Source organism: Pieris rapae, chromosome Z, assembly GCF_905147795.1.
Source record: "Pieris rapae chromosome Z, ilPieRapa1.1, whole genome shotgun sequence".
In the NCBI taxonomy this organism is placed as follows: domain Eukaryota; kingdom Metazoa; phylum Arthropoda; class Insecta; order Lepidoptera; family Pieridae; genus Pieris; species Pieris rapae.
This window is the reverse complement of record NC_059534.1, coordinates 10,013,751-10,040,000: the sequence shown is the minus strand read 5'-3', so window position 1 is coordinate 10,040,000 and position 26,250 is coordinate 10,013,751. Positions and strand designations below refer to the sequence as shown.

Genomic DNA, 26,250 nt, shown 5'->3' with positions numbered 1-26,250 from the left:
AAGGAACTGAAACACGAGAATTTTATTTTAAACAATAAATAATTAATCCGGAGTTTCGTAATGAGAAATATTACCTGTGAATATTTCTGTACTCGCTCTCCCCACATAAACTACGCCATGTGTTTATTATTGTTATAAAATTATAATTTTCTTGCATTTTTCAAAATTTGAACCAACCAAATACTTAATTAATTTAATATAGGTAAAAGCGGCTATTTTAAACAGCTTGGATCTAAAGTATAAAACACAATAATTTAATATATATATTATTATTACCTTTTGTATGTAATTTAGTAAAAATTCCTTCTGTTTAAACAAAATCCTATTGTTTTGATTTAAAATGTAGACTGAATTTCGAAAATTTGAAAATTATACTACAGATTAGTTAAAATGTTAAATCTTTTTACTAGTAATGGGACCCTACCTTCCGTTTCTCTAAAATATATTAGTGACATATGTCATATATATTATATAATTATGATTAAGTACTATTAAAGAAGAATTTATACTAATAGCGTTTAAAATAAATATAAAGGTCTCTAAGCCTTAGTCTTATTAAGAATGAATGAATATTTAAGAATGAATGTAAATAGGTTTCATGTTGTAATTTAATGGCAAATATATTATGTTTAAAATTTATGTTGTATATAACATACACATGTTTTCAATATAACTGGGAAATATCAATCTAAAAAAGTTAATCACTGTTAATAAAGACAATAAATATCCAGTATTTAATCTGCTTTTAGTTTTAAAAATGTATAGAAATACACACATTGATCACATACATTTTTTTTGTATGTATTGGTAAATAGGACCTTCACAGTAAGTCATGCAAAAAAATTTTTTATACTGAGTATGGCTGTCAACAACTGTAAAATCAAAACAAATTTTCCAATATACTGTTACGCAATGTACAAAACATGCAGCATAGGAAAAACCAATAATACTTTCTAGTGAGAACTCCATATGTAAGTCTTTAAAAATCAATCAGTCGCAGATAACTAACAGCCTGTGTGTGAAATTTGGTTATTCATAAAATCACAAAAGTTTTCTGCTAAACTTTAGTTTTTTCCTTTTTGTTTTTTCTCCACAATATTATATAGTATTAGTATTACTGATACTTCATTATGATGAGGTATCCTGAAGGAAGGATTATGTGTTTTTAATTACATATAATTATTCAAAAAACATCCCCTTACCTTATAGAACAAAATTTTACTATTTATTACTGGATTAAGGTTTTTTAAATATTTATTACTAATCTCTTGAAACTTATTATTTATAGGAAGTTTGTGTTTATATAATGAAATGCTTTTAACATGGTATAAAATAAAACTAAATATTTTATAGTGCAAAATATATTATTTTGATCATCAACTTTGATTGTAATGAATGTATGAAAAAATTTAAAATTCAAATAATACTACTTTGGTTGATATCCGTACCTTTTAAGCTTCTTTGATCTTCTTAATTTTTATTTTTAACTTTGTTTTAACATTGAGCTTACCAAAAAAGTTTCAAAGTAACTTGATATACTAATACCATGTTATACGTATGTAACGGATTTACAGTTAATTTTATACGGACTCGGCTAAAACATACGTAAAACCTTTTTGTTCACAAACTCTTTGCTGCCTTGTAAATTGTAATTTTGTTTTGTGGAGCTTAGTGCTTACTGCTTACTGCTTACTGCTTTTTAGTTTTGATTACAAACACAAAAGGGAACAGATTACTATTTAAGTTTTACCAACCGAGACACACAGATAAAATAATTGTTGGAAAGAATATAAAAATAGTTTACAGTGACATCTGTCACTGTCTGTTATTAAATTAAATATTAGCAAATAAATTTAAATTTATTTGCTTATATTTACTTTTGGGCTACAATGTTCATTGTTTTCTCCAGTAATGTAAAAATTGAGTAAATGTATGTATTTAATAATTTTGTAGATACAGATACTTACAAATTGTACATAGATGGCGTACGTTCTTTATTTTTGTCATTTGGTTTATAGGCGTTGTACACATAATCTTTGTGTTTGCGTTGTTTCCTAATCGGTAGCCATATTACACCAAAGGATGTAGATGATTTATTCTTTCCAGAACTGTAAGGTGTTAACGTTTTGCTTGAGGTTGATGGAGTTATCGTGGGAAGTTTAGAGGAAGTGGGCTTAGGTTTTGAGGAGGATACAGTCGATTTGCTACTTTTACTGGCATGTTTTGGCGCCAATTTAGCTCCGCTTCTACCCATGACTGGTATTTTTGGTTTTTAACCGCAAGTTTGACAGCTGAAAAATAATTTAGAGAAACTGTAGAGTGGAATATTTTACACGTCAATATTCTTACACTTCTTTATAAATTGTTTGTAAATTTTAAAAACGATTTATAATAATAATATTCTTATTATAATGAGATAACGTATATCTGCTTTCTGTTTGCAAACCTAGAAGGAAGGCTATGGTAGAAGTTATTTTACACATATGCACGTAATAAACCCATGTTTAATATTGCTGATACAATATTTAGATCTGACCAATGAACGTTCAAACAAACACGACACTCGCTTTCAAATAGTATTCCTTTACTTAAGTAATATTTTAGTATGAAACATGGAGTATGTTTACGTGGAAAATATCGAACATTTTGTGCGATTCTATTTTAAACACTAAATCCCAAACCGGAATTTTATATTCCTTACCAAGAGGCAATGTAACAGATATTGGGACCCTATAATCAATATTTTCATATTGTAACCCCTCCATTTTTGGGGATTCCCTATCAGATTTCTTGCCTGGCCAAGCCAAAAGAATGAATAAAAAAGTTAAATCTTATATTTTCTGAATAAACATATCGCAAAATTGCTCAATAGAAAATCGCTAATGCTGCATTGCTATTGCGGGAAAGATTTATCATAGTCTAAGGATAGGATGTTGAGAGTCCAGCGCAGTGTGAGTCATGCTCTGCCCCAGTCTTAGGGTTTGATTCAGGAAGAAGAATATTTTTTTAACAATATAAAAGTACAAGGAAACTGCATAAAATTATCTTTGTTGTAAATTATAACTCGTTATTCCATATGAATGGATCTTTTGAGCTTTCTAGTTACTTGGCTCCACAAAATTATATGCTTTAATTTGTGCATAACATTGTATCGTTGTTTTAAATTGGCAATGTTCTCTTCAACAATAAAACTGACATTTCAAAATGTAAGACTCCGATTTCCGAAAAAATCTAAGAATTCATTTTTAAGATTCTAAATATAAGAGTAGATAATTATCACTTAAAACTATTTTCGGCACCTCCTATACTTGAAATAGATACCTATACTCAAAATGTACACAAACAGATCTCTACGCTTCGTCGTTGTAGGATTTTGCTAAAGGTATAAATTTATGTAGTATTATTTCTCAATACTGCTCACTATCACTATCATTTTGCATAAATATAACACATATCTTACGAATAATTATCTCGCAAAAGGGCAAATTATGATAATTCTTATAAATTATATTATAGAACATATTGTCTGATACTCACATTGGTATTAGCAGAATGTATTACAGTTCCATGACATTCTAAGCAACGGTAACGGTTGGTTAATAAATCGATGTGTGTACAACATACGCGACTGCCCGTGGTAACATTCGGCGAAAACTGGTAGACATATGGTACACGTACAAGCCTCAATTATAAACCGTGTTAGCGATCTTTCCTTAATAGTCTTGGAAATAAAGTCGTTTATCCTATACTATAACGTCGTGGCACTCGATTTCGATCAATTTTACGGTTCACGATTCGTACAATATCTTGCGTCATTCTTAACGAACCTAAATGGTCATATGAAGTGGCTTCAAGGGTCAGACATCCTAAGAATGTTATGTTGTGTTTCGCAATTAATAAATTGCACCAATGATGTTGATGCTCAACTCAGCAAAACCTGTTGCTTGTTTTAGGTCATTTGCGTCGACAGCATAGTTCGGCACGCTCCGGTTTATGATTATATTGAATTAGCATCTTTTTTTTCATGATGCTTATGCTTCGTCAAAACGAACCAATTCTAATCGAATTTTATTAATATGTCAGCTAATTTTTTTGTAATCATGATGCCACAATAGGAAGGAATCTAGTCATTAGCAATTCAGGTGGTTGGCGAATTACTTCAGCGGCTGATCGTGTAACGGGATGCGGACTAGGCTACCTTAGTGCTGGTTGCGCCATGGGGTTTTTGTGTTAATAGCGAGTCCCACATAACCCTGCACCACAAGCCAGCAAGCTCAGATGGTAGTGCGTAATGTATATGACCACGAAAATATCTCCTGGCAGGCCTAAGCCTGTTCCGAGTGCCTGATGGTTTTGAGGTATAGGAACAAAAAAGTCGCAAGAAACCATGGTCCTTATGGCTGTAGCGCCATTGTACTCAATGAGATCTGAAATTTTCATATTCCTAAATCAATGTATGACACGTTTGTAATAAAACAATATAAACAGCAACTAGACAATGGTCCTTGCGAGATGTAGGTACGTTTAAATTAGTTAATAAATATTTGACTTTATATCAGGACGCATCAGTTAACTAAAATATAGCAGTAATGAGAAAAGGGACAAATGTAAATAACAGCATACAAGAAAATTGTACGTTGTTTTTTTTCAAGGTCGTGAGGTTGAAATTGCCACTAATTAAATGGTCTCGACAAAATATGAAATATCACGGATTGTCATTGTGAAGGACGAATCTCTCAATAGACAATAGAAATGTAATTTTTGTCTAATATAACTTTGTCGTATTACTAATCATTGTAAAGTATCAAGTCAGTTCTATACATGATAAACTATAAAATGTGATTTTATTTAGCTACCTAAATTATTTTAAATTACTTTTATATTTTATATGATATTAAAATGTAAAAACAAGTTTAAGTAGTGGACTAGTGGATTATTAAATTATAATTTTCTTGTTATCAGATTTAAATACTCTCAATAATATAGTATAATAGTAGTGCTTATCGTTGTGTACAATGTTAATTTGTCGCGAGAATTCTTTTAAATGTATTAGTTAAGACAAGAAAGATAACATAGAAAATATATAGAATCAGTATTACTTCAATAGATTTTACATAAACCTAACTTCTTTATATACTTTTATATAATGGGTAACAGCGCCATCTTTTGATAAAGTTCAGAACGATTAAGACCCAAGGGTTTAAGGGTATGCTGTTATTTAAAAATACGATTTAAGCTTAACTTTGTAAACTGTTAAGCTTATGGTCCACTACAATGAACAAAGAATTATGAAACTTAAAAACATGACATCTAATATAAAAAACCGTTTAAAAAGAGATATAAAATTTGAAATAACTTCTAATATATTTCATAGATGGCAGCACACCAACCAAAAGGAAGTTAATTGTTATAGCGCTACAAGCTTACCGGACTCGGGAGTGTAAACAAGAACTGAAGTCGCCAATTCCCGCGGAAACTTGTACGTACCATTTGAAAAATTATATGAACGAGTACCTACAGCCACATATTAGTGTTGCCAGATACTGTAATATGAATTTCCCCACACCCACCTCCATGATTTATATTTTATTATTATAGTACGGTATATTTAACAGGTGTTGGTGAGAGCTTTGTGCGTAAATTATATCTTTGCAGCCAACGCCTTCTCCCCATCTTCACCAGGTCACCTGATAACCTAGTGGGAGGCCATCCAACGATTCGCTGACTAGTCGAGACGAGTTTCTATTCCAGGACTTTGCTACATTGACTATCCGTTCTTCGGGCAATATGCCCGTATCCCCATTGCTATGTCAGTGACTTCAGCTTCTCTACGGCTCTTATGTGACTGAATAGTGATTACTAATCTAGGTTGTTGGCTGTGGCTTCAGCGTGCGACTCTCATCAGTCTTAGATTTGATACCAGACAAATGGACCTTCTTTCTATCTTCGCATTAGCATTCGCTCGAACGGTGAAGGAAAAAACCTTGTGAAACCCGGCATGCCTAAGACCGCCTGCGCGTTCGACGGCGTTTCAAGCCGCAGGCAAGACACAGATACAGAAATCTGAGATCAGATAGAAACGTAATGCCACTGGTTTGTTTATCAATAACAGCACGGAGATGGGTATATTGGATTGGAACATGGACTTACTATGTATTGGACTTTAAATTAATTCTCAAATAAAACAGATTGTATGCATACAATTTATTTGTTCATTAATCAAATTATCAGTCATTGCATACATGAACTTATATCTAGGTTTAAAGTAACTTACAACTAGACAAATGCAAATTAATGGAATAACATTAACTTATTTACTACATAAATAGTAAGGCCAGAAACTAAATAATATTGATGATATTTAATTGATATACCGATATGTCAACTAGAAATTCCGAACAAGGAAAAGCCTATTTATTCCCTTTCTATTGATTTTCTCATAATATACTTCTGCAATATATTTAGGAATCTTCGTCCATGTAGTAAGGATGTCATCAATATCTGAGGATTCCAACAGTAATTAACTACGAGCTAACGGTTACTCAAGCGTTTTAGTAAGATAAAAATAAGTTTATCATAAAAAAGGTGTTTCGCTGCCTAATCCTTTAATCCGTCTTAACTAATTGGGATTTACAGTATTAAACAACGTTTTGTTAATTCAATTCAGACTTTGAACCTTATATTTAAAAAATAAAGTAACTTGTCAAGACACGTAAACAAAGTACCGGGAGTCTTGCTCGGTATCTCCAATATTCAGATATTCTGATCGTTTAGTACTACAGAATTCGAAGTTAACACATTTGCAAATCAATGACGTCATAATCAATTTAAAAAGCATTGATTTCAAGAGGGAGATAAATCCAATGAATGCTGCCGAGATGTACAAAGGATCCTAAAAATTACTTGTTTCCATTTCATACAGCACCTATTTCAAAAACTATGGCACTTATTAATTCTAAATCTAATACATATGATTAAATGTAGTACAGTTAATCCCTTCAATAAAACGGTACATTGGTTTCGTTATAAAAACGCGTTGTGTCATACAATCGCAATACACAAATGATTCACGTTTATCTTTTCTCAAAGGGTGTTTGAATCGAATATTAAGAAAAAACTGTGTTATTATAAGTGCGTACAATTCATTACAAATGTCACAGTACAGAAATATAACCGTGGAGGAATAGTGTTATATGAAGGACTGACATTACGTAATATAAATATGTGTTGTAAGAGTACCGTGTTATAGGGGTAACAGTTCGTCGGATTTTTATAGAACTTCACCAATAAATATACTTGACATAGTATAGATGTTTTATTAATAGTTAATGTAAACTTAATAATAAATTGCGACGTTTAATACCTAGATATTAGATAAAGCTAAAATTATACCATTTTTGTCAGCGCCTCTGAATTTGTTGGTATGTCTTAATTATTATTGAGATATATTTTATTAATATAGCCTTACTTCAGCTAACTTATACTTAGAAAGGACGTGAAGTGTCATTTAAAAATGATCACTTCAAAGTCATCAAAAAAGTATTGGCTAAAACGCAGCCTTAGTTCTAGATTTGTTTACGTCAAATAATTTCTTTCAATTATTTCCTGTACTCCTGACTCCTATAAGTGTTAGTTCGCTCAAAAATGTCAGCCTTTTAATACGATTTCAGTGACACTAAGTACGAACTGTGACTCCCGTATGTCAAACACCACTTTTTAATACATGCCTAAATAAGTCTAAACTCTAAATCTATAGTTTACTTAATTAAAAGTAAATATAGTAATATTCACTAAAACGTCGTTTTTTGGTACTTACACAATTAGTTTTTATAAAAACGAATTTTTAATTGGACATAACAAAAGAAAACGCTTATTGTATCTGTGGATTGTTTTCTATCGAATTGCCGAACGTTACAAATCATAGGTCCCTGGTCCTTTTCTCTGTAACCTTTAGAGCGCTATCACACGATGCGTTGACGGTGCGGTGCCGCAACGTCATACAAATTACTATACCATGTAACACGACGCGTTGTGCCACCGCGCGGCGTCGCACCGCAAGCGCGCCGGACTAGTGACCTGCGAGACGAAGCGGGGAGGGATAAAATATATTGCCACACCGTAAGGCCCGTGTGGCACCCTAAAGCTAGAAATAATTGCGGACCCGTTTCCGCATCGTGTATACGTTATACAGTACGGGACAGACGTTTGGCTACAATCCCTCCTTATGTTAAGGGCGATGTGGCTTATTGGAGACTCACCTGTCCAGTAGATACCTGAGGAATATCTCACAATATTTGTAACCCAATACATTGGATTCTTACCAAATAAAAACTCGCTATTGAAGTCAGATACATTGCATTAATGAGCCCTGATTTATTAATAATTTTTATTAACATGAAAAATACACAACACGACCGAAACGACATTTAGTTGTTTGCGTTACTTACTGATAATAAAGTCGTTCCAGACAATAAAATATTACGATCGAGGGATCGAATTATTGATTCAGACTGATAGGCCTGTCCTGGCCACTTTGACAATCATCGTAATTCTATATAGATTAATAATAATATAAAATAACCGAATGAAATAAAAATCACAAAATAATATTTAGTTGGTCTCAGATAACTGAACTATTCGATAAGAGATCACTATTTTGTTCGCTGAAACGCAGAAAACATAAGACATAAGAAAAAGGCAAATGTTGCATTTGGCGCAATTATAGGTTTGTCTGTTTATTATAATTACCTATTAAATTATTCCTAGTGTATATATTTAAATATGTCCATACCTAATCATATGGATTTTGTATATTGGGTATGTTATTACGAATAATACTTATATCGTCTTGAACTACATTAAGATATGATGAAGATGACATATAACATTTAGAAGCCTTCTGTTCAAACGAAAGGCTAATTTTTTAAAAATATTTCTATAAAACTCTATACCGCTCCTTAATACGCATGAATTTTACAAATATTACAAGGTGGCGTTTAGTATGAGTGTTTTGTCTCACGTGACTAATGAATTGAACTAAGTAATCCTTGTCTCTAATAGCTGCTTCATTATTTATTTAAGTAAGGATTTTGTGTCAAAGGCAATGCAAATGCAAACCCTTTCCTTCGGAGCAAGAAACGCGTAATACAAATGTAACAGACTGTGCTCTCACCAAACGCATTCCGCTTGTCATTTGCTAAAGTAATGTATGTTTATTAACTAATATCTTGCGTCTAAAACGCGGTAGGAGTCTTCGTTTCTTCTTCACACCCAAATGGAGCAGCAGACTCTTAGCTTCAGCGAGGGCCGTGTCCGTATCCTCTACTCCGGAGATAAAACCGCTTTCTGGCCGCGACAGTGTTGATGTGGGAAGGAGGGAGAACCATCTATCTATCTTTGCGGTTGAAGATAACTGTAATTAAAATATTAGAATAAATAATATTAATTAAAAAAAATATGTTTATTATGGAACATAAGATAGACAGGTATCACTTATTCCACGTCATTAAATTTGATCCTGTAGGCATCTCTAATCGGCAAAGAAGACAGTATTGTGATTGTAACAAATGGGATTTCATAAACGCTCTCATTAGTCGTAAATTAGAAATATTTGATGCGAGAGCACTCAGGAAAGTTATAAGCATTCAAGAGTTTATTAAGTGGTTGTTTTTTTGTTTATAATTTTGTTGTGTTCTTATTATTGAGAACTAAAATCTATACTAATATTATAAAGAGGAAAGGTTTGATTTTTTGTTTGTTTGTTTGTTTGTATGAATTGAATAGGCTCCGAAACTACTTGGCAGATTTGAAAAATTCTTTCACTGTTGGAAAGCTACATCATTCCTGAGTGACATAGGCTATATTTCATTTTAAAAAAAAATAGGTATCCTTACTAAAATTACGATAACATTAACATTTGTTTATTATTTGATACAATTCTAACAGATGGCGCTGAGTTAAAGGTAGTTTAGTTTAGGTCCGTGTCGTGGTACCAACGTTTCACATAAGTTCTCCTACGGTTTCCCTTGATTAATTTACTACTATGTAATATAACAAAAACCTTAGCCACAGCAACGCTTGGCCGAGTCTGCTATAGTTAATATATACCGATAGTGTCTTTGATTCAAGTGATTTCCTAAATAACAACAGACTTTTTAACAATAACGTAAAACAAAATATAAAGAGAGAATATTTCATAAATAGAATATATCTCATTAAGATGGTCTTATCAAAAATATGCATGCTATGAGAACAGCGCCATCTTTGGCTTATGTTTGGAAGCAATTTAGTCTGTCGAGTATTCAAGTCTAGACACCCGTCCGGCTGTCTAACGCAACGCACGTGTCGATTGCGCGCATTCGGACCCGATTTTATTTTTATTAACTATCGCGGCTTTTATTGAAAAGCACGTAATAGTTGCCCTGAGGTGCAGTCACAACCAGCTGAAGCTACTATTTGGTGACGCCCGCTCGCCGCCTATCCTGTAACCCTTTGGGATTCGGGAAAAGCGGTGGAGCGCGCAATGTACCGGTAGTTTCGGGTCGTGCGTGACAGCCTCCTGGCTTCAGTTAAGTTATTTTTATTTTTATAACATGAAGCGCACTCCGCAGATCGGCGATGATAAGCAGCCGCCCCGCCCGCAGCGCCCACGCTCCTATGCCAGTCGAGCGAGGCCACCTGCGGATGCTGAGGCAGCCGCCGCCACAGCCGGACCATCATTCCAAGTGCGCGACACAACGCACAGCTCGCCCGCAGCGAAGCAGCAAGCTGCGTCAAGCTTGTACAGCTTTGCGGAGCCAGCTTCGCAGCAGACGAGCCGCAGCCGATCCCTAGAAGTCCCCAGGGACCGTCATCCGTCGCATCAAAAACGTGACCTAACTCCAGCGGCTAGGATTAAGAAAACGGTACGCATAGCCCTCCCTCACCGCACCCCGCAAGTTTCCGTCGCTACGTCGGCCGTGACGTCATCAAACGGAGCGGCGATATCGCGGCGTGCCACCGACGTTACGCCGGCCGAGACCGCATTCCTGAGCGTTGAGTCATCGCCTCGCGCCACCGATAGCGTCATACAATCCGACCCGCCCGCCCCGCGGGCCCCGCAACAAATTGTGTCTACTGTGACGTCATTTGTACATTCCGAGACATCGCCGCATGTCACCGAGACGCGGGCCGTGTGCCAACGCCGCGCGTCCGTAACAAATAGTGAGTGTTCTGGTATTGACGAACTGTTGCGAATGCTCGATCGCGACCCGGGTACTAGTGCCGCGTCTTCGCCGCGGACGGCATTCGAGTCAGACTTGATCTTTTTGGCTCAGTCAGCCGCATGCTCGTTCGCGTCGCGCGGGATGCTGCGCGCTATGGCCCGGTACGCAAAATCGCGTGAAGAAGCGCTACGCAACAGCGGCATATTAGAGTCGCCGCTCACCGAAGCCGAGCAGCGGGAGTTGGCGCTGATCCGCGACGAGTGTCGCTTCCCAGCGCGCACCCCTGCCACCCCTGTACGCCGCCCGTTTTCAGCCGTTGACCCCGGCTCGGAAGGTGAGTCTGTGGCAAAGCGCCCATGTGCTGTGGCACCCACAGCAGCTACTCCAGGTTCCACTGGGGACCCTCGGCTGGCGCCAGGTCGCCGCCTTGACCTGGGACCTCCAGTCCAGCCGCCACCTTTAAGTGTTCCGCCACCCGCCGCCCCTTTGGCTGGCAGGGCGGGGAACGCCAACGCACCCCCTGGTGCCACCGGTGCCTCACCTGGACCTGCTACTCCCGTTGCTCCTGCTGACGACGACGCCGCCCCTGCGCTGGTGGCGCCCTCCTCATACGCAGCGATGGTGACCGCACCTACGGTCCACGCACAGCCCCCCAGGGCCCCTGTGGCCCCGAAGAAGCCATCATATCCGCCCATTGTGATCGAGTTCCTCCCCAATTATGTACATCATTTGGGGAGGATCAGCCAACTGCTTGGACGTTCCGCCAACACCAGGGCATACGGTAAGGGCTACCGTATATCTCCCGAAACAGCTGACGAGTACCGGGTGGTCCAGCGCTACCTCACAGACCTGGAGAAGGAGGACCGCCGGGTCTCTTGGTTCTCATACTCTCTTCCAGCGGAGCAGGACCTCAAGGTGGCGATCCGGGGAATACCAGTCACCACCGACCCCGAGGAACTGGCCCAGGCGCTACGAGCCCTTGGATACGAGCCTGAGTACATACGCCCAATTCGTGCCAGAAAAGGTCGACCAGGGTGCATTTTTCTCGCCGTCCTGCGGCGAACACCTGACATCACCCCTGCCATTTACAGTATAACCGAGCTGCTTTACATGACAGGGGTAACGATTGAAGCCTGGCGCGGGAAGCAGGGCCCTGCACAGTGTCATCGTTGCCAATCGTTTAGGCACTCTTCGGTTAATTGTCATCGACGAATGGCGTGCGTTCGTTGCGCAGGGGAGCATCGCGCGGCGGACTGCACGAGACCGAGGGACGTGCCGGCGACTTGCGCCAACTGCGGGGGCCCACACCCCGCCTGCCATTCGTCGTGCCCGGTCCGCAAGGAGGAGGAACAAAACCGGCGCGCGGGCACATTTGCCCGAACTGCGCCCTCTCGCCCCTTGCGCCAACGCCACGAGCAACCACAAAAAGAAACTTCTCAGCAGACCACGAGTGCGACATCAGCGGCCGCTCCTTCGACGTCTGGCGTCGCCCCTACAGGCGAAGCAGACGACTTCATCACCGTGCGGCACCGCACAAGACGTGGTGGCCGCAGACGAGGTCGTGCTCCACCCTCGCTTGCCGCTCAGGAGGCAAGCCGCGCTGCCGCGCTCCATGCAGTCACCACCGACGTCGCCAACCGCGCCGCCACCGCAGCTACTACACCTACACCAGCTCATGAACGCGCTGCCACTGCACCACCTCGCACAGCACCATCTTCGCGCTCGCGCACCAGGTCCCGCGCGCGCCGGCCACAAATGGAGGAGGCGCTGTCGGCGATCGCCAATATTCTCCAGGCTGTACAAGCCGGGGACAACCCAGCCGCGCTCTTCAGGAGAGCGGCATCGGCCTTCAAGGGCCCAACCCGAGGCCGCAGTCGACGATGATGGGGGGCCTCCGGCTCCTACACTGGAATGCGCGTGGCCTCGCGGGTAAGGTCACATATCTAAAACATGTACTCAGCTCACAGGACATCGACATCGCCCTGGTCAGCGAGACGCACCTAGCCGCCACAGCTAGACTCCGCATGCCGGGTTACGAAGTCTACCGCCAGCACCGTGTCGACACCCGTGGTTACGCCTACCGTGGTTTGGCGGTCATGGTGAGACGCCGGATACCACACAGATTGCTGCCAGATGTGGTGGTAACCGAATGCGATGCCCTCGGCGTGGAGCTACAACTCGCAGGTCGCCCCACTGGATTCTTCGCGGTCTACGCGCCACCCAACAATCGGTATACCACAACAGATCTCCAAGAGCTCCTCGCTGCCGCCCATCCCTGCGTCATAGCTGGGGATTGGAACGCGAAGCACCCGGCGTGGAACTCGAGAACTTCAAACCCAAGGGGTAGGCGCCTGCTGCACGACGCCGAGACGCTGGACTTTTCAGTGTCCGGCCCAGACGTGCCGACACACTACCCCGATCAAGCCAGCCACAGAGAGGACACCATTGACATCGTGGTCCACCAGGGACTGACGTGCCAGATGACGCAGGATGTGATCGTCGACGAGTTCCGGTCCGATCACCTTCCCGTGGTTGTCACTCTGGTGAACTCCTCACCGAACATGATACTTCATACACCGCTTCGCCGGAAGTGCATTGACTGGAGGGTCTTCGAGCGAGCCCTAAATGACGCACCCCAGCCGCGCCCACCCGTCACCCCAGCGGCTATTAACGAACTTGCTGCATCCTTTACCACACTGTTACAGAGTGCATTGGACGCAGCTACCACCGAGCGTCCTCTACCAGCCACGTACAAACAGTTGCCGCCCCGTTTGCTGGCGCTCATCCGCCGCAAACGCGCCCTACGTCGACGCTGGCAACAGACCCGCTGTCCGCGCATGCGTGCAGAACTGCACGCCTTCGCCGATCGGGTCAAGGCTGCACTCAACGACCACGCCTCCGAGTCGTGGGACCGCGGCCTTGATGAGGCCAGCACGGATTGGGTACGGCTGCACCGCCTTTGCAGGCGTCTCAGTGGCACAGCCGACCCCATCCGCCCCTTGCGACACCCAGACGGCACACTGCGCTACGACGCCGAGGGCCGCGCCGAGCTGTTCGCGGACCACCTTCAACACCAGTTCTCTCCTAACCCTGCGGAGGACCCAGCCCGTGCGCTAGAGGTCGAGACCGCCGTCGCCGAGCAGCTGGGCGCCCCTCCACCGGCAGACGAAGAGGTGCTGTTCTTCTCGCCGAGCGCCGTCAAGAAACAAGCAGCGCGGCTCAAGCTCAGGAAGGCCCCCGGCCCAGACGGTATCACAAACGCAGCACTGCGTCACTTGCCCCACCGTGCGGTGGTGACGCTTATGCGTCTGTTCAATGCGATCCTCCGGACCGCACACTTCCCCGAAGCCTGGAAGGAGGCAAAAGTTATCATGTTGCCCAAAAAGGGCAAAAGCGTCTTCGACCCGGCGAGTTATCGCCCTATCTCATTACTCGCCACGCAATCCAAGCTGTTCGAGGCCATGTTGCTGCCGACAATCAGGCGACACTTTACTCCGAGGCCCGAACAGTTTGGATTCCGAAGTGAACATTCCACCACCCTCCAGCTGTCGAGAGTGCTGCACGACATCACCGCCGCTCTTAACAAGAAAGAGGCGGCGGCTGCAGTATTTCTCGACATGGAGAAAGCCTTTGACCGGGTCTGGCACGCGGGACTTGTGCACAGGCTCCTCGCTTCCGACATCCCGCGGCGCGTGGTGGCTATCATCCGCTCCTTCCTTCTCGACCGGCGGTTCCACGTCTCCGTCGAGGGGGTGAAGTCGAGCTGCCGGCCGATCACCGCGGGGGTCCCGCAGGGCAGCTGCTTGTCACCGAGCCTATACTCTATTTATACCGATGATGTTCCAGTCGCTGCGGGGTGTGCGGTGTCATTGTTTGCGGACGACACCGCCTACATCGCAACGGCATTCAACGCGCGCTACGCAGGCGTCAAGCTGCAGAGGTCGCTGGATGCCCTTCCCGCCTGGTTGGCTGAGCGGCGCCTGACCGCAAATGCCGCCAAGACCCAGGCCATAGTCTTTGGCCGGCGACACCTCCCGCCACCGCTCCAGCTACAAGGGGTCGAGATCCAGTGGCGCCCCAAAGCAACCTACCTAGGCGTCACATTGGACCGAGGCCTCACAATGCGCCACCACATCGCTGCAGCCACGGGCCGCGCAAAGGCGGTTGCCGTGAAACTACGCCCTGTGCTCCAGTCGTCGCTGCCTATAAAGCGCAAACTGGCGCTCTACAAGCAATACCTCAGACCGCACCTTACGTACGCGGCGCCCGCGTGGTATGCGCTTGCGGCCGAGACGCACCGACGTCGGTTGCGGGCCGTACAGAGTACCACACTGCGGCGTATAGTCGACGCGCCGCGCTACGTAAGGAATTCCACCATTCAACGTGACCTCAAACAGGAGAGCCTGGATGACTTTATCAGCGCGCTGGCGAGACGCATGTTCGAGCGTGCGGACGCCTCCGGCTTCCAGCACCTCCAGAATCTCGCCCCGCTCCACACCAGGCCTCCCGACCACCGCCGATCCTTCCCGCGCGAGCTAGTGCGCGAGGAGGACTCCGATACCTAAAGAAGTACCTACGCATTCTCCACCCCCGCTGACACACAACAACATTGCAGCCAAGACGCTACATAGCACCTAAAAGACCCAGGGCCGCTCCAGGCCCGCCACAACGACCACCCCGCCCTTGAGCGGGGCGCGAAACTGATACCCCCCGCAAGCCCACGGGCGTAACGGGGCTCCCGGCGCCACCCACGGGTGCAGCGCGGAAGACAGCAATTGTTATTCAAGTCTATGTTGTTATTAAAAATTACGTTTTAAGGTAAGCTAAGGGACCATTCCAATGTAATATAGATTTATTGAACTTGAAAACATGTGAAATATAAAAAAAGAGTTATATCTACAAATTTTAGAATAGCGCTATCTTTTAAAATTACTTGTAACTACTGTGTCTGTAAAGGTCTTCGTTTACAAGATTCGAGTAAGGACAATACAGCGCGACTGAAACATATCATAGATGGCAGCACATACACAAAAATTAAGCTTTTTGTTATACTATTGTTAACGAAAAATGGCATGGTGGTGAACATTTGCATAAAATATTGTGCGCTCGATTCGATTACCAGTGATATCATGATTTTAGTTTGTAGTCACAAAAGCCTAATCCGCTATTTGCATTTATGCCTGGGAAAGCTATTTATCGTCGTCATAGATCAATTATTTGTAAACATAATATGTAGGTATTTGACAAAAAAAAGTATTACCTACATTTTTCTTTTTTATTATTTTATTTTAAATACAATTTTAGATTTTACTAGTAATTACTAGCTTTCAGATAGGCACTTAACAATGTTTTTTTACATGACAAGCTCTGGATAGTAGTTATTATTATTATATTCGCAAAGAATTCTTGAACACTTGAACGAATGGTGTCTGAACTTCTGGTTATGCAAACAGAATTTGAAAAATTCTGCTAATTATGAACCTTAGGATTGATACGGGACGACAATATTAAAGTTTTATATTTGACCATTTAACAATTCTTATAATAAATGCTGCACAATTTTGTATACTAAATTAAATTCATTTTAACTTTTAACTGAAAGAAAACTTTAATTAAAAGTGAAATTTCATTGATTTAGTTCTTACGACTGGGTTAAGTAAACTAAAAAAGATATGCAAATATAGTCTTTCTGCATTATGGGAACACACCTTTATGCAATATGGAAACATAATGGCGATCAGTATAGGAGTTGCTTTTAACTAATAATTGCCTGAAGTATAAGTAAACCTATCGGTAAGATATAGCAACCGGGTGGAAGCTTTCAGTGTAATGCAACTCGGTTAATGTAAATCGATTAGCTCTGAGATTTTACTCCAATGCTTTAGCTAATATTCCGGGAATTAAGCACTATATTTTCTTCGTAAGTTTTATAGTAACTTTGTGGCTATTATTTTATATATAGAAAAAAACTAATACTAATACGATGGGCACAAAGTTTGGATTTCAACTTAGAATTGTTTTAGTATATCTGTGGCCATAGGTCAGAATATGATAAGTAATACTGAGAAACGATGTTCTTATCTGATCTATGACCTATCTATGATATATGTCTATATATTATGTTTCAATTGACGTATGGTTTGCAATGTTTTTAATTTAGATACTTAACATTCGGGTTGATTGCACCAACCTTTTATCAAAATTAAAATTTCATATACCCCCCTAGATACTCCAGGCAACCCATCATTTTATTTGTACTAGATTGAGTATTTGATAAACGAGTTCTGGATATCCATAGTTGCTCCCCTTACACATTAAGTCGCGTCGGTTTTAAAGTTTAATTGTTCTGATCAATTTATTTTTATTATTTATTCGTGTACTTTATGTTTGCTTATTAGTACTTGTCACATTTTATTTTTCTTCCACCAATGTATCAGTCTCGAGCGTTGACATGCTTTAGTATATACCTAATTAGTGGCTTCGGGGTCTGAACCTGGGTGGTTCTAGGACTGAAGTCTTTGTACGTAGTATTTAAAACCGGGATTTAAATTACAACGTAGTATTAAAGATCTTAGGCTTACACCTTTTCTCAGACGTTTTCTTTCGATCCATGGTAGTTAAAACTTCAGTAACCGATACTTTTTTATATATTTTAAAAATCGATTGTTTCACATTTCTCTCTAACAATGTATCAATTTCAAATTAGGAAATATATTTGTATGGAGGAACTACTGACATGTAAATAAATATTTTTTTTCGCCTCTGTCGCACTCATTATTCTTCAAAAGACATGCACCAACATCGTTATGCTCTGACGTTACGATAACTTAGCGGGTTTTTATTAAAGCACGCCCACACGAACACAGGAGCTTGTAGCTCCATTTATACTCGTATAATGAGGTGTCGAGTTCAAAGGCACAATGTATATTTCGTTCATGAAAAGAAAATTTGCAAACTATGGTCAAACTCGCATTCTGTAACCCGTGCTACGTAAATATATTTAGAGCCACATTGAATCACTCGTGCGAATGAAGTCACGTATTCTATTAAGTTCAGACACCTTCGAACAGATTGATCGATCCACTGGCTACACTAACTATTCTGTATTGCTTTAAATATATATCTTTGGTGTTATTACTTAAAGTATAAGAATGATATTAAATGAAAATCTCGAATAACATAAAAAAGTCAGTATTACTAATTTAAGTACATATGTATTTATTGTTGCAAGGGCGTCTAGTCAAGTAAAAAGTCAAGGTAGGGGGGCAAGGGCCATAAGGTACATAAGAAGGCAAAAGCCTGGGTTTTATAAAGTTATAAACTTCAAAGTGAAATATAAAAGACCACGTTTTAAAAATAGTCTTTTTCGATTTTCTAGGAGCAGTTGCCTACCTATCTCCCTGGCTACGCCGATGTATGGAAAGGGTAATGTGTGAAATGTTTATAAAAAATAGTCAATGGCCTTGTGTAAAAGAAAAAACTTGGCGATTAAAAGAGTGGCGAAGAGTTTATTGCCAGTTCTTCTCTTTCGTTCTACGCCCTTGATTTGAGAACGGGCAGTAAATGTAAAATTAGAAGCTTTTAATTTATATTTCTTTTTTAACGTTCATAAGTGTACATTATGTTACCTACATGAAAAAAACACAGTTTAGGTCAGGGTCTCAGATTTCTGTATCAGTTTCATGATCATTTGTTTATCTAATCGGCAAGTTGGTTATCAGCCTTGAGCCTTCTGTGCCTGCGTCAGGCACAGAAGGCTAAGGTACTAGACTAAAGTAAGCCGATTTCCTAACGATGTTTTCCTTTACTTAATGAATGTTAAATGTGTACATAGAAAGTCCATTGGTGCACAGGCGGGATTCGAACCTACGACCTCAGGGATGAGAATCGCACGCTGAAGCCAGGCCATGACTGCGACATTATAAATGTTTATAAGGAGAAAATAAAATTCATTTTTGTGTTTGTCTTTATTTTCACCACACAATTTAATTGCATTACAACTATAAGCTTAAACATCAACAAATATTGTTAAGCATAAAAAGCTTCGAAACAGGAGCTTTCCGGTTTTATACGAGCGCATAGATTTCCATACAATTACTGTAGTTTACACGAATATGGAAATATTTCATTTTGCTTCTAAATACGCCAACGGATTATTCATAATGACAGTTAATATCTAACTAATGCATTTTTATTTAAGAACGGCTCAAGAGACACCACCAGACAGGCTTTCAAATAGCCCGCATTAGGTTGAAGGTCTATTTTTATTAATAAATTAAATAATAAAATAAAATTATTAAAAATTATAGGTAAGGGGTCGTCCAAATATTACGTAAGCACTATAGAGGGAAGGGAGGGTCTTAATTATTTACTTTACTTATTATCTTATTTTGTGATTACGTCACCAATCATTATGTACTTTTTGACACATTTTACCCAGGCATTGCCTATGCTTGAAACTAAATACATTTTCGGGGATTCCTACAAAATAAATAATATGTTTATGAACTATTATTTTTGAGATATTTGCTTACTTTCGTGGACATGAGGAACGGGGGAGGGGGTTTATAAATAGTAAGTCTGCTTACGTAATAATTGAACTGTATATTTTATTATTCTTTTTTTGTAAAGTTCGTGAAGCTCTTTTCTTTAAAAGTGAATCGAAACTTTTCCTACTTATCTATGTTTGTCATAATATTTTCTATCAATATGTATACATACATCAAATAACTCTATATAATCAAGTAATTTGATAGTCATATTTCTTTAATATAATTAAATCTTTACAAGATTCATCGAAAGGTCACAAATGGGGACAATTTTTTTAAATAATTAATAACGGAAATGTTCACCGTTATTTCAAGGATCTCGATACACAGGATAGTTTATTCGATGAATCCTGTAGTACACATTAACGTTTTATAGGCAAACGTTTGCCATATAATAGCTATATTATATAGCTAACCAACGATGGTTTTTTACATTCTCACCCAAGGGGGTGATTATAGGACACAAATATTTAACAGTATGTTCCTACGTTACAACAGCGATTAAATTTCAAGTTAAAAGTATAGTTACTGATTATTATGTTTTAAACACACGATTACAGTTCTACCCATATTTTATAAACTTACTAAACTACTAACATCTAGGCAATATATCAGTTTGCAAGAATAAAATTATTATTTTACTATGCTTATGATGAGATAATGACTGTAAAGAAAAAAAATATAATAGTTAAAATCGGTTCTGCAGCTAAAAATTCTCACACAGCTTCGAAACAATAAAACAGACTCGGAAGCAAATTTCTACGGGAGGTACTCCAATAAGATTTTATTTGTGACTATGGTTTTTACAGGACTCACTGTAAACATCAATTATTTTACTTATTAAAGATATATAGAATAACTATATCTTTGGTGAAGTAAATAAGCATATGCTATGACTAGCGCCGGTATACTGTAACTTTTAATCGTGTTCCGATGCCAACATTAAATTTGGGATCTGTTGTATGTTTCATAATAAAACGTCATATTTGCCTTGACGGTCGTGGTAAGCGACATTAAACACATTACTTATTTGGCACAAATATATATATTTATAGACATATATTTTACATACATTTAAAGAAAGACATACGTTTTATCTATCTGTCTCCGTATTGCCAGACGTACGACTGGTACCACTAACTCAAATTTGCACAATACTAAACTTTTATTCCGTGTAATGATTTACATACAACATAAAGTAGAATATTTTACTAACATCAATACCTGATGATGGGACAATACTGTACTATGAAAGTGAAGTGACAGCTGACGCATCACGTGACAAAGAAAACGTCAGGAGCACAGAAGAATAAACGCGTACATAAAACATTTCTATCTGAATTAACATAACTTCGACAGATTATAAAATACATTATTCATAAAAATACATATATGTATAGATGCACCGTTTTGGTCAATGTATTTTCATAACGTAAACACACTTCACAGAAAGAGGTGAAATAGAACTTTAGTGTTTTTATATAACAGGTGGCAACGTCTCACCTGATGTTAAGTGATACCGTCACCAATGGACATTCTCAATGCCAGAGGGCTCGGGAGTGAGGTTCCGGCCTTTAAAGAATTGGTACGCAATACAGTCGGCAACACAGTGGGTAGATGGATAGCCGGATAGCTACCCACTGAAGTGTTTCCGACTGCAGATAGCAGACGTGTATTAGATTGTTTTTATGGATAAGCGAGATATAGTCTATTATATTTTTCATAAAGCTTGTATAAATATATAGTTTATTATATCGTTATATATTATGAGTTTATAATTTAATTACAACTCATTATTTATAACACAAAATCGAAATGTAGTTTTCAAAAAGTTTTACAAACTCCAAAGTTTTAGTTCAAACTACAATATATTTTATGTAAATATTATACGTCGTAATCAATACGATATGAAGGGACGATATGTAACATACATAGAAAAGTTTGAACATACCTACATAAAATATTTAATATAAAATATAATAACATATCAATCATGATAACATACTTAATAATGGAGTACTTGGCACTCGAGTTAACCAGTAAACTTTAAAATATATTTCATAAACGAATAACATATGCAATTAAATTGACACATAAAACAAACACATTTGATATGTAAAATAATTTTTGGCGTGTTTTTGGCACTTGTTTCTAAAATTAAAATAATATACAACATAATTGTAGCTGGATTAAGAATCCTACTTTGTGGTGTGCCTTGTCCACTGTGAACGCAATGCAGTCATCATTTCGCTTCGATTTGGGACTTTTTCGCTTGTCGTTCGGGTGATCGGTGCCGCTAAAGCTTCGGTACCTGGAACTTTCAACGTGGCTCCAGTAGGCTCCTTTATATCCGGTATCTCTCCAAATTCGGATGTACTCTCTGAAGGGCTGATAGGGACAATCAACCTCACACGTCCGTCATCACCAGTTGCGGCTAATGTTCCATTGTGTGATAGAGGCATAATAAAAGCCATGCCCTCTTCGGAACTCAGGTCTGGAGAGGAATCTTTCGATGTCGTGGGTTGACTTGTACTGTAAAGAGAGTTCTGCGAGTGCCCAATGCTCATCTGCGCCATCGCACCAGCCTCATCCGATGATTTTGAATTCTGATTGTATATCTGGTGGTTTAACAGGCTCGATAGATCCGAATTGCTGTAGTGGTTCGTAAGTGGTGGGATGTTTGGAAACGCGTTGCAGTTCTGATAGAACTGATGATTCCACTTCTCATCTTTCCCGCAATCGAGGTCTTGGAATTTCGAGATTAGATAGTTCTGAATCTGCTCGTTGGACATACTGCCGAAATTAGGCGCGGAGCTGGGACCATTACGCTTTTCAGGTGGTGTTAAACAGTATGCAGAGAGACGAATATTGTTGTTTTCGGCATTTTGATTTATTTTTTTAGTGTGTGCTAATATATTGAGCACGGCATCGTCGTTTGGTGAATTTCCGTTACAGAGTCCTTCTTTATCGATGTTTCCAGTTTTTGCCTAAACATGTAATTAAATATATTGATACGTAAACTGCACAAGGTAGAATCAGGCTAGGTTAGCTTTGTTTGTGTCCAAATACATACAAGGTCATCCAAATTATATTTTCAACAACTCTTTCATGGAGGCTTCTGTGTATTTAGACTCATGCTTTATAGCTTTTTAAAGCTACACAATGAGCTTTAACAGTTAATTTAACTATGTTAACTACGAAATATTCTACTACATAAGCTTAGTTAAATAAAAGTGACTAAGGAAAAATCTTTTAGCAAGTTTTATTTTAACATAGAAAGATGTTTCCTTGTTATTTTTGATTTAAACTGATAATGATAATTAACAAAACAAACACAAAAATGAAAAAAAAAAACAACATCAAGAAGCGGGTTAAAACATATTCGTGTAACTAAGATATGAAAATGAATGACATTTTTTTTTTAATTCTTTATTGTTTAGATGATTATAGATGTTGATTGGCTCGCGGTGTGTTTTGTTGATTCAATACATTTTTATAAGTACAGTGCAGTTTTATAAGGCTTTCCGTTTATAAATAAACTCAACCATAGATGGTGAAACAAAGATGTTAAATGAATAAATTATAAATTTTAATCTTCTAATTCTATAAAAGGACTCCTTTTATATATATATATATATAAAATAAATTTAAAAATATATATAAAATAAATAAAAATTAAAATAATTACATTTTTAAGGTTAGTTACTTCCAATTATGATTATATTTAGGTTAAGAATAGTGTAAATACTTTCTATATTGATATTACGATATATGTCGTACGCGTGTGTTTTTAACCCTATACTGCACTTTGTAGTTTTATATTTCCGCAATTAACACTTGCTTCCGCAGTAAACATTGTGTAGAAAATCGTCGTGAAAGGTCTTTATTTACCTCAACCCAAGTCTAAATATCAGCAGAGTTTTGCCTAAATAGTGATAAATATTATCGTTTTCCTATAGCACATCATAGTACGTAAATGATTAGGCCAGCAACGATTCCTTTTTTAAAGCATAAATTATTTGTTAACTCACTTCGAAAAGCCAAAAGTTAAAGTATACGACGTATGCTCGACCATACATTAAAAGATACATGGAAGTCGTTCCACCGTTCATACGTCGATGGATGGTCGGGGTATCAAATGATTCATTTTTGACATTCATGACATTTTCAGCGAAGATTAAAAGAACATCAACTGAAACGTCTTAAAATCCAAAACTCGTGCCGCCGCATCGCAGATACCAACTTTCAAATGTGATACACATATCGAATATTAAATAATTGTGGTTTAATACAATTAGTATTGATAATAATAAAATACCAATCAATAGAAATAAAAATTTTTTTTAGGACTTTTGAGATCATGTTTAGGTCGGTTCTATTTTAATAAAATATACCATAATCACTTTACAAGTTAAAATTCTAAAGTACTGGTTGTAAATGCAAATTTACAATTAATTTAATTTGTTTTTCTTGACGTTCATAAGTGTACATGTTTACTTATATGAATAAAGATATTTTGATTTGATTTGATTAAACGAATTTTTGTTAAGTTTGACGAGCGATGTTTTTATGAAGTTTTAAATACATTTTCAATTAAAAAAATAAATCTCCGACCCACTTTCCTTTCATTATATTGACGGCTGATAGTCAATTGACTTAGTTCACCATAAGCCCAATCAAAATGGATTATTGAATGGTTTGTTATTCGGGCATTATTTTGTCGTCGTCTGTGTACTCGATTAGAGTTACGTTCGCGAAACAATCAAGCTGCTTTTAAATAACGGTGTTGATTTTTCCTTCATTTCCCATATTAAATGTCTTTCTAAAAATATATGTGGGTCAGGCACAGAAGGCTGGTTTGAATAAAAAAAATGGTCACGGAAATAAATTAGCCCATTCTCCTATATTGTTGTGTATGTTAATGGCAACATTCAATTCTTTTACGCTACATGTTGAAGGTATATTTTTTCTGGCTTTGTGGTATTTCTTTTTTTTAGAGAACAGGTTGCAAACGGGCAGGAGGCTCACCTGATGTTAAGTGATACCGCCGCCCATGGACACTCTCGATGCTAGAGGGCTCGCGAGTGCGTTGCCGGCCTTTTAAGAATTTAAAAGTGAATTTAGATGGTTTAAACTTTTATAACTTTTTTTTATTATACGTATTATTATTTCAATAGATGATAGATGGAATGAACAGGTGGCTCGTAAAAAAATGATAAAATAAACCATAACATGCACACATCAAATAAATCTTATAAACGTAGAAATACACCAATCTTAACTATAATTAATTAAGGGGCTTAAAACTTAAATTTTGCTTTATCTGTGAAATTGTTTATGTTAACTCTTTCATCTGTATGGATGGATAAAAGCTAAATGTTATTTTTTTATCACGAATCGAAAAGCTGCCATTTCAATGTTTTATATTACTTCGTTAACAATGGCAATTGCATTGCAGATATATGTAAATCGTTACAAATTGCCAAAAAAATCGTTAATACATATATGCAATTGAATGCTTTTCAAATTTATTTGAATACTGTTTTGTTAGCTAAATAGCAAATACTGTGGTGTTAGCAGCATGAGTAGTTTTGGCCTAGTGGCTAAAGTCGATTATTCTGTGAACCAATGACATTTATTTCTATGTGAGCAATCAGCATTCGCTCCAACGGAGAAGGAAACCGGCTTGCTTTAAACCCAAAGAGTCGACTGCATGGGTCCGGAACAAGAAGCTGATCACCTACTTGCCTATTAGATTGACTAATGAACATAAAACAGATACAATAAACAGATATAAATATTAGGCCTAGAAGATCTCTTTTTTGATTTTGCGCCACTGATTTATTGTATTTTGTTCATATTTAGAGAACTGTCTGAACATTAACCTTCGTGACACAATGTTTTATAGATATTTTAACTATTCCTTAAGAGAATTTAGTGGCTTACTTATATATTAAATTCTCTTACGAATTTACGAAAAATCAAATAATTTTATATTCTAATCAATATACAGTTTACCCTCATAGTTTTGATTTAGCATTCTAATGTATTAAAGGCTCTTTATAAGTTTATAGGCTCATAAGCCGAGACAAAAGCTCACTAATCGAACAAAAGATCGTAATTTCGACGGCGCAGGCAGTTTTCATAACAACCCACTGACTCAGGCGGCAATCATGTATCAACTGTCTGAACCATACTGTAATTAGAAATATAAACGTAATTGTCTGCATACTTAGAAATTAGGAAATCAGTGATCCGATAAAAAATATCTTTGTCAATGAATCCGTGATAGCCGGTGTCGGCACTGACACTGAGTGTCTAGTCCATGACACTGACAAGCGTCATAGCGAATGAATGAAAGAATATTTCGCACTGTGCTGATACTGTGGCTTCACTGATATATGTATATAGGCCTTAATACTCCGGTTATACGTAAAAAATAATATTAGTGTATGTTTTAAGTATAGGGATGCCTACAGGTTCAAATTCAATTACGT

The 26,250-nt window shown here is 38.7% G+C and overlaps 2 protein-coding genes across 7 annotated transcripts in view; both read right to left on the bottom strand.

Moving 5' to 3' along the window:
* LOC110997564 overlaps positions 1-3,757 on the bottom strand; it is a 6,638-nt gene extending 2,881 nt beyond the window's left edge. For both annotated transcript variants that reach the window (XR_006751190.1, XM_022265792.2), the window contains exons 1-2: positions 3,538-3,757; positions 1,968-2,291 (exon numbers count right to left, since the gene is read on the bottom strand). Coding sequence is in view for 1 of the 2 variants with exons in the window: in XM_022265792.2 (XP_022121484.2) it covers positions 1,968-2,254 (287 nt within the window). In the remaining variant the exon portion in view is untranslated. The remainder of the gene's footprint in view (positions 1-1,967; positions 2,292-3,537) is intronic.
* A 3,664-nt stretch (positions 3,758-7,421) lies between these two features.
* The window catches only part of LOC110997605 (dystrophin-like protein 1), a 141,688-nt gene continuing 122,859 nt past the window's right edge, over positions 7,422-26,250 (bottom strand). For 2 of the 5 annotated variants that reach the window (XM_045633989.1, XM_045633987.1), the window contains one exon: positions 7,422-9,412. In XM_045633989.1, coding sequence (XP_045489945.1) covers positions 9,197-9,412 — 216 coding nt within the window. In that variant the 3' untranslated portion in view covers positions 7,422-9,196. Of the gene's footprint in view, positions 9,413-21,579; positions 22,741-26,250 lie in introns of those variants that run through there. The other 3 variants (XM_045633988.1, XM_045633985.1, XM_045633986.1) reach the window with 3 other exon arrangements.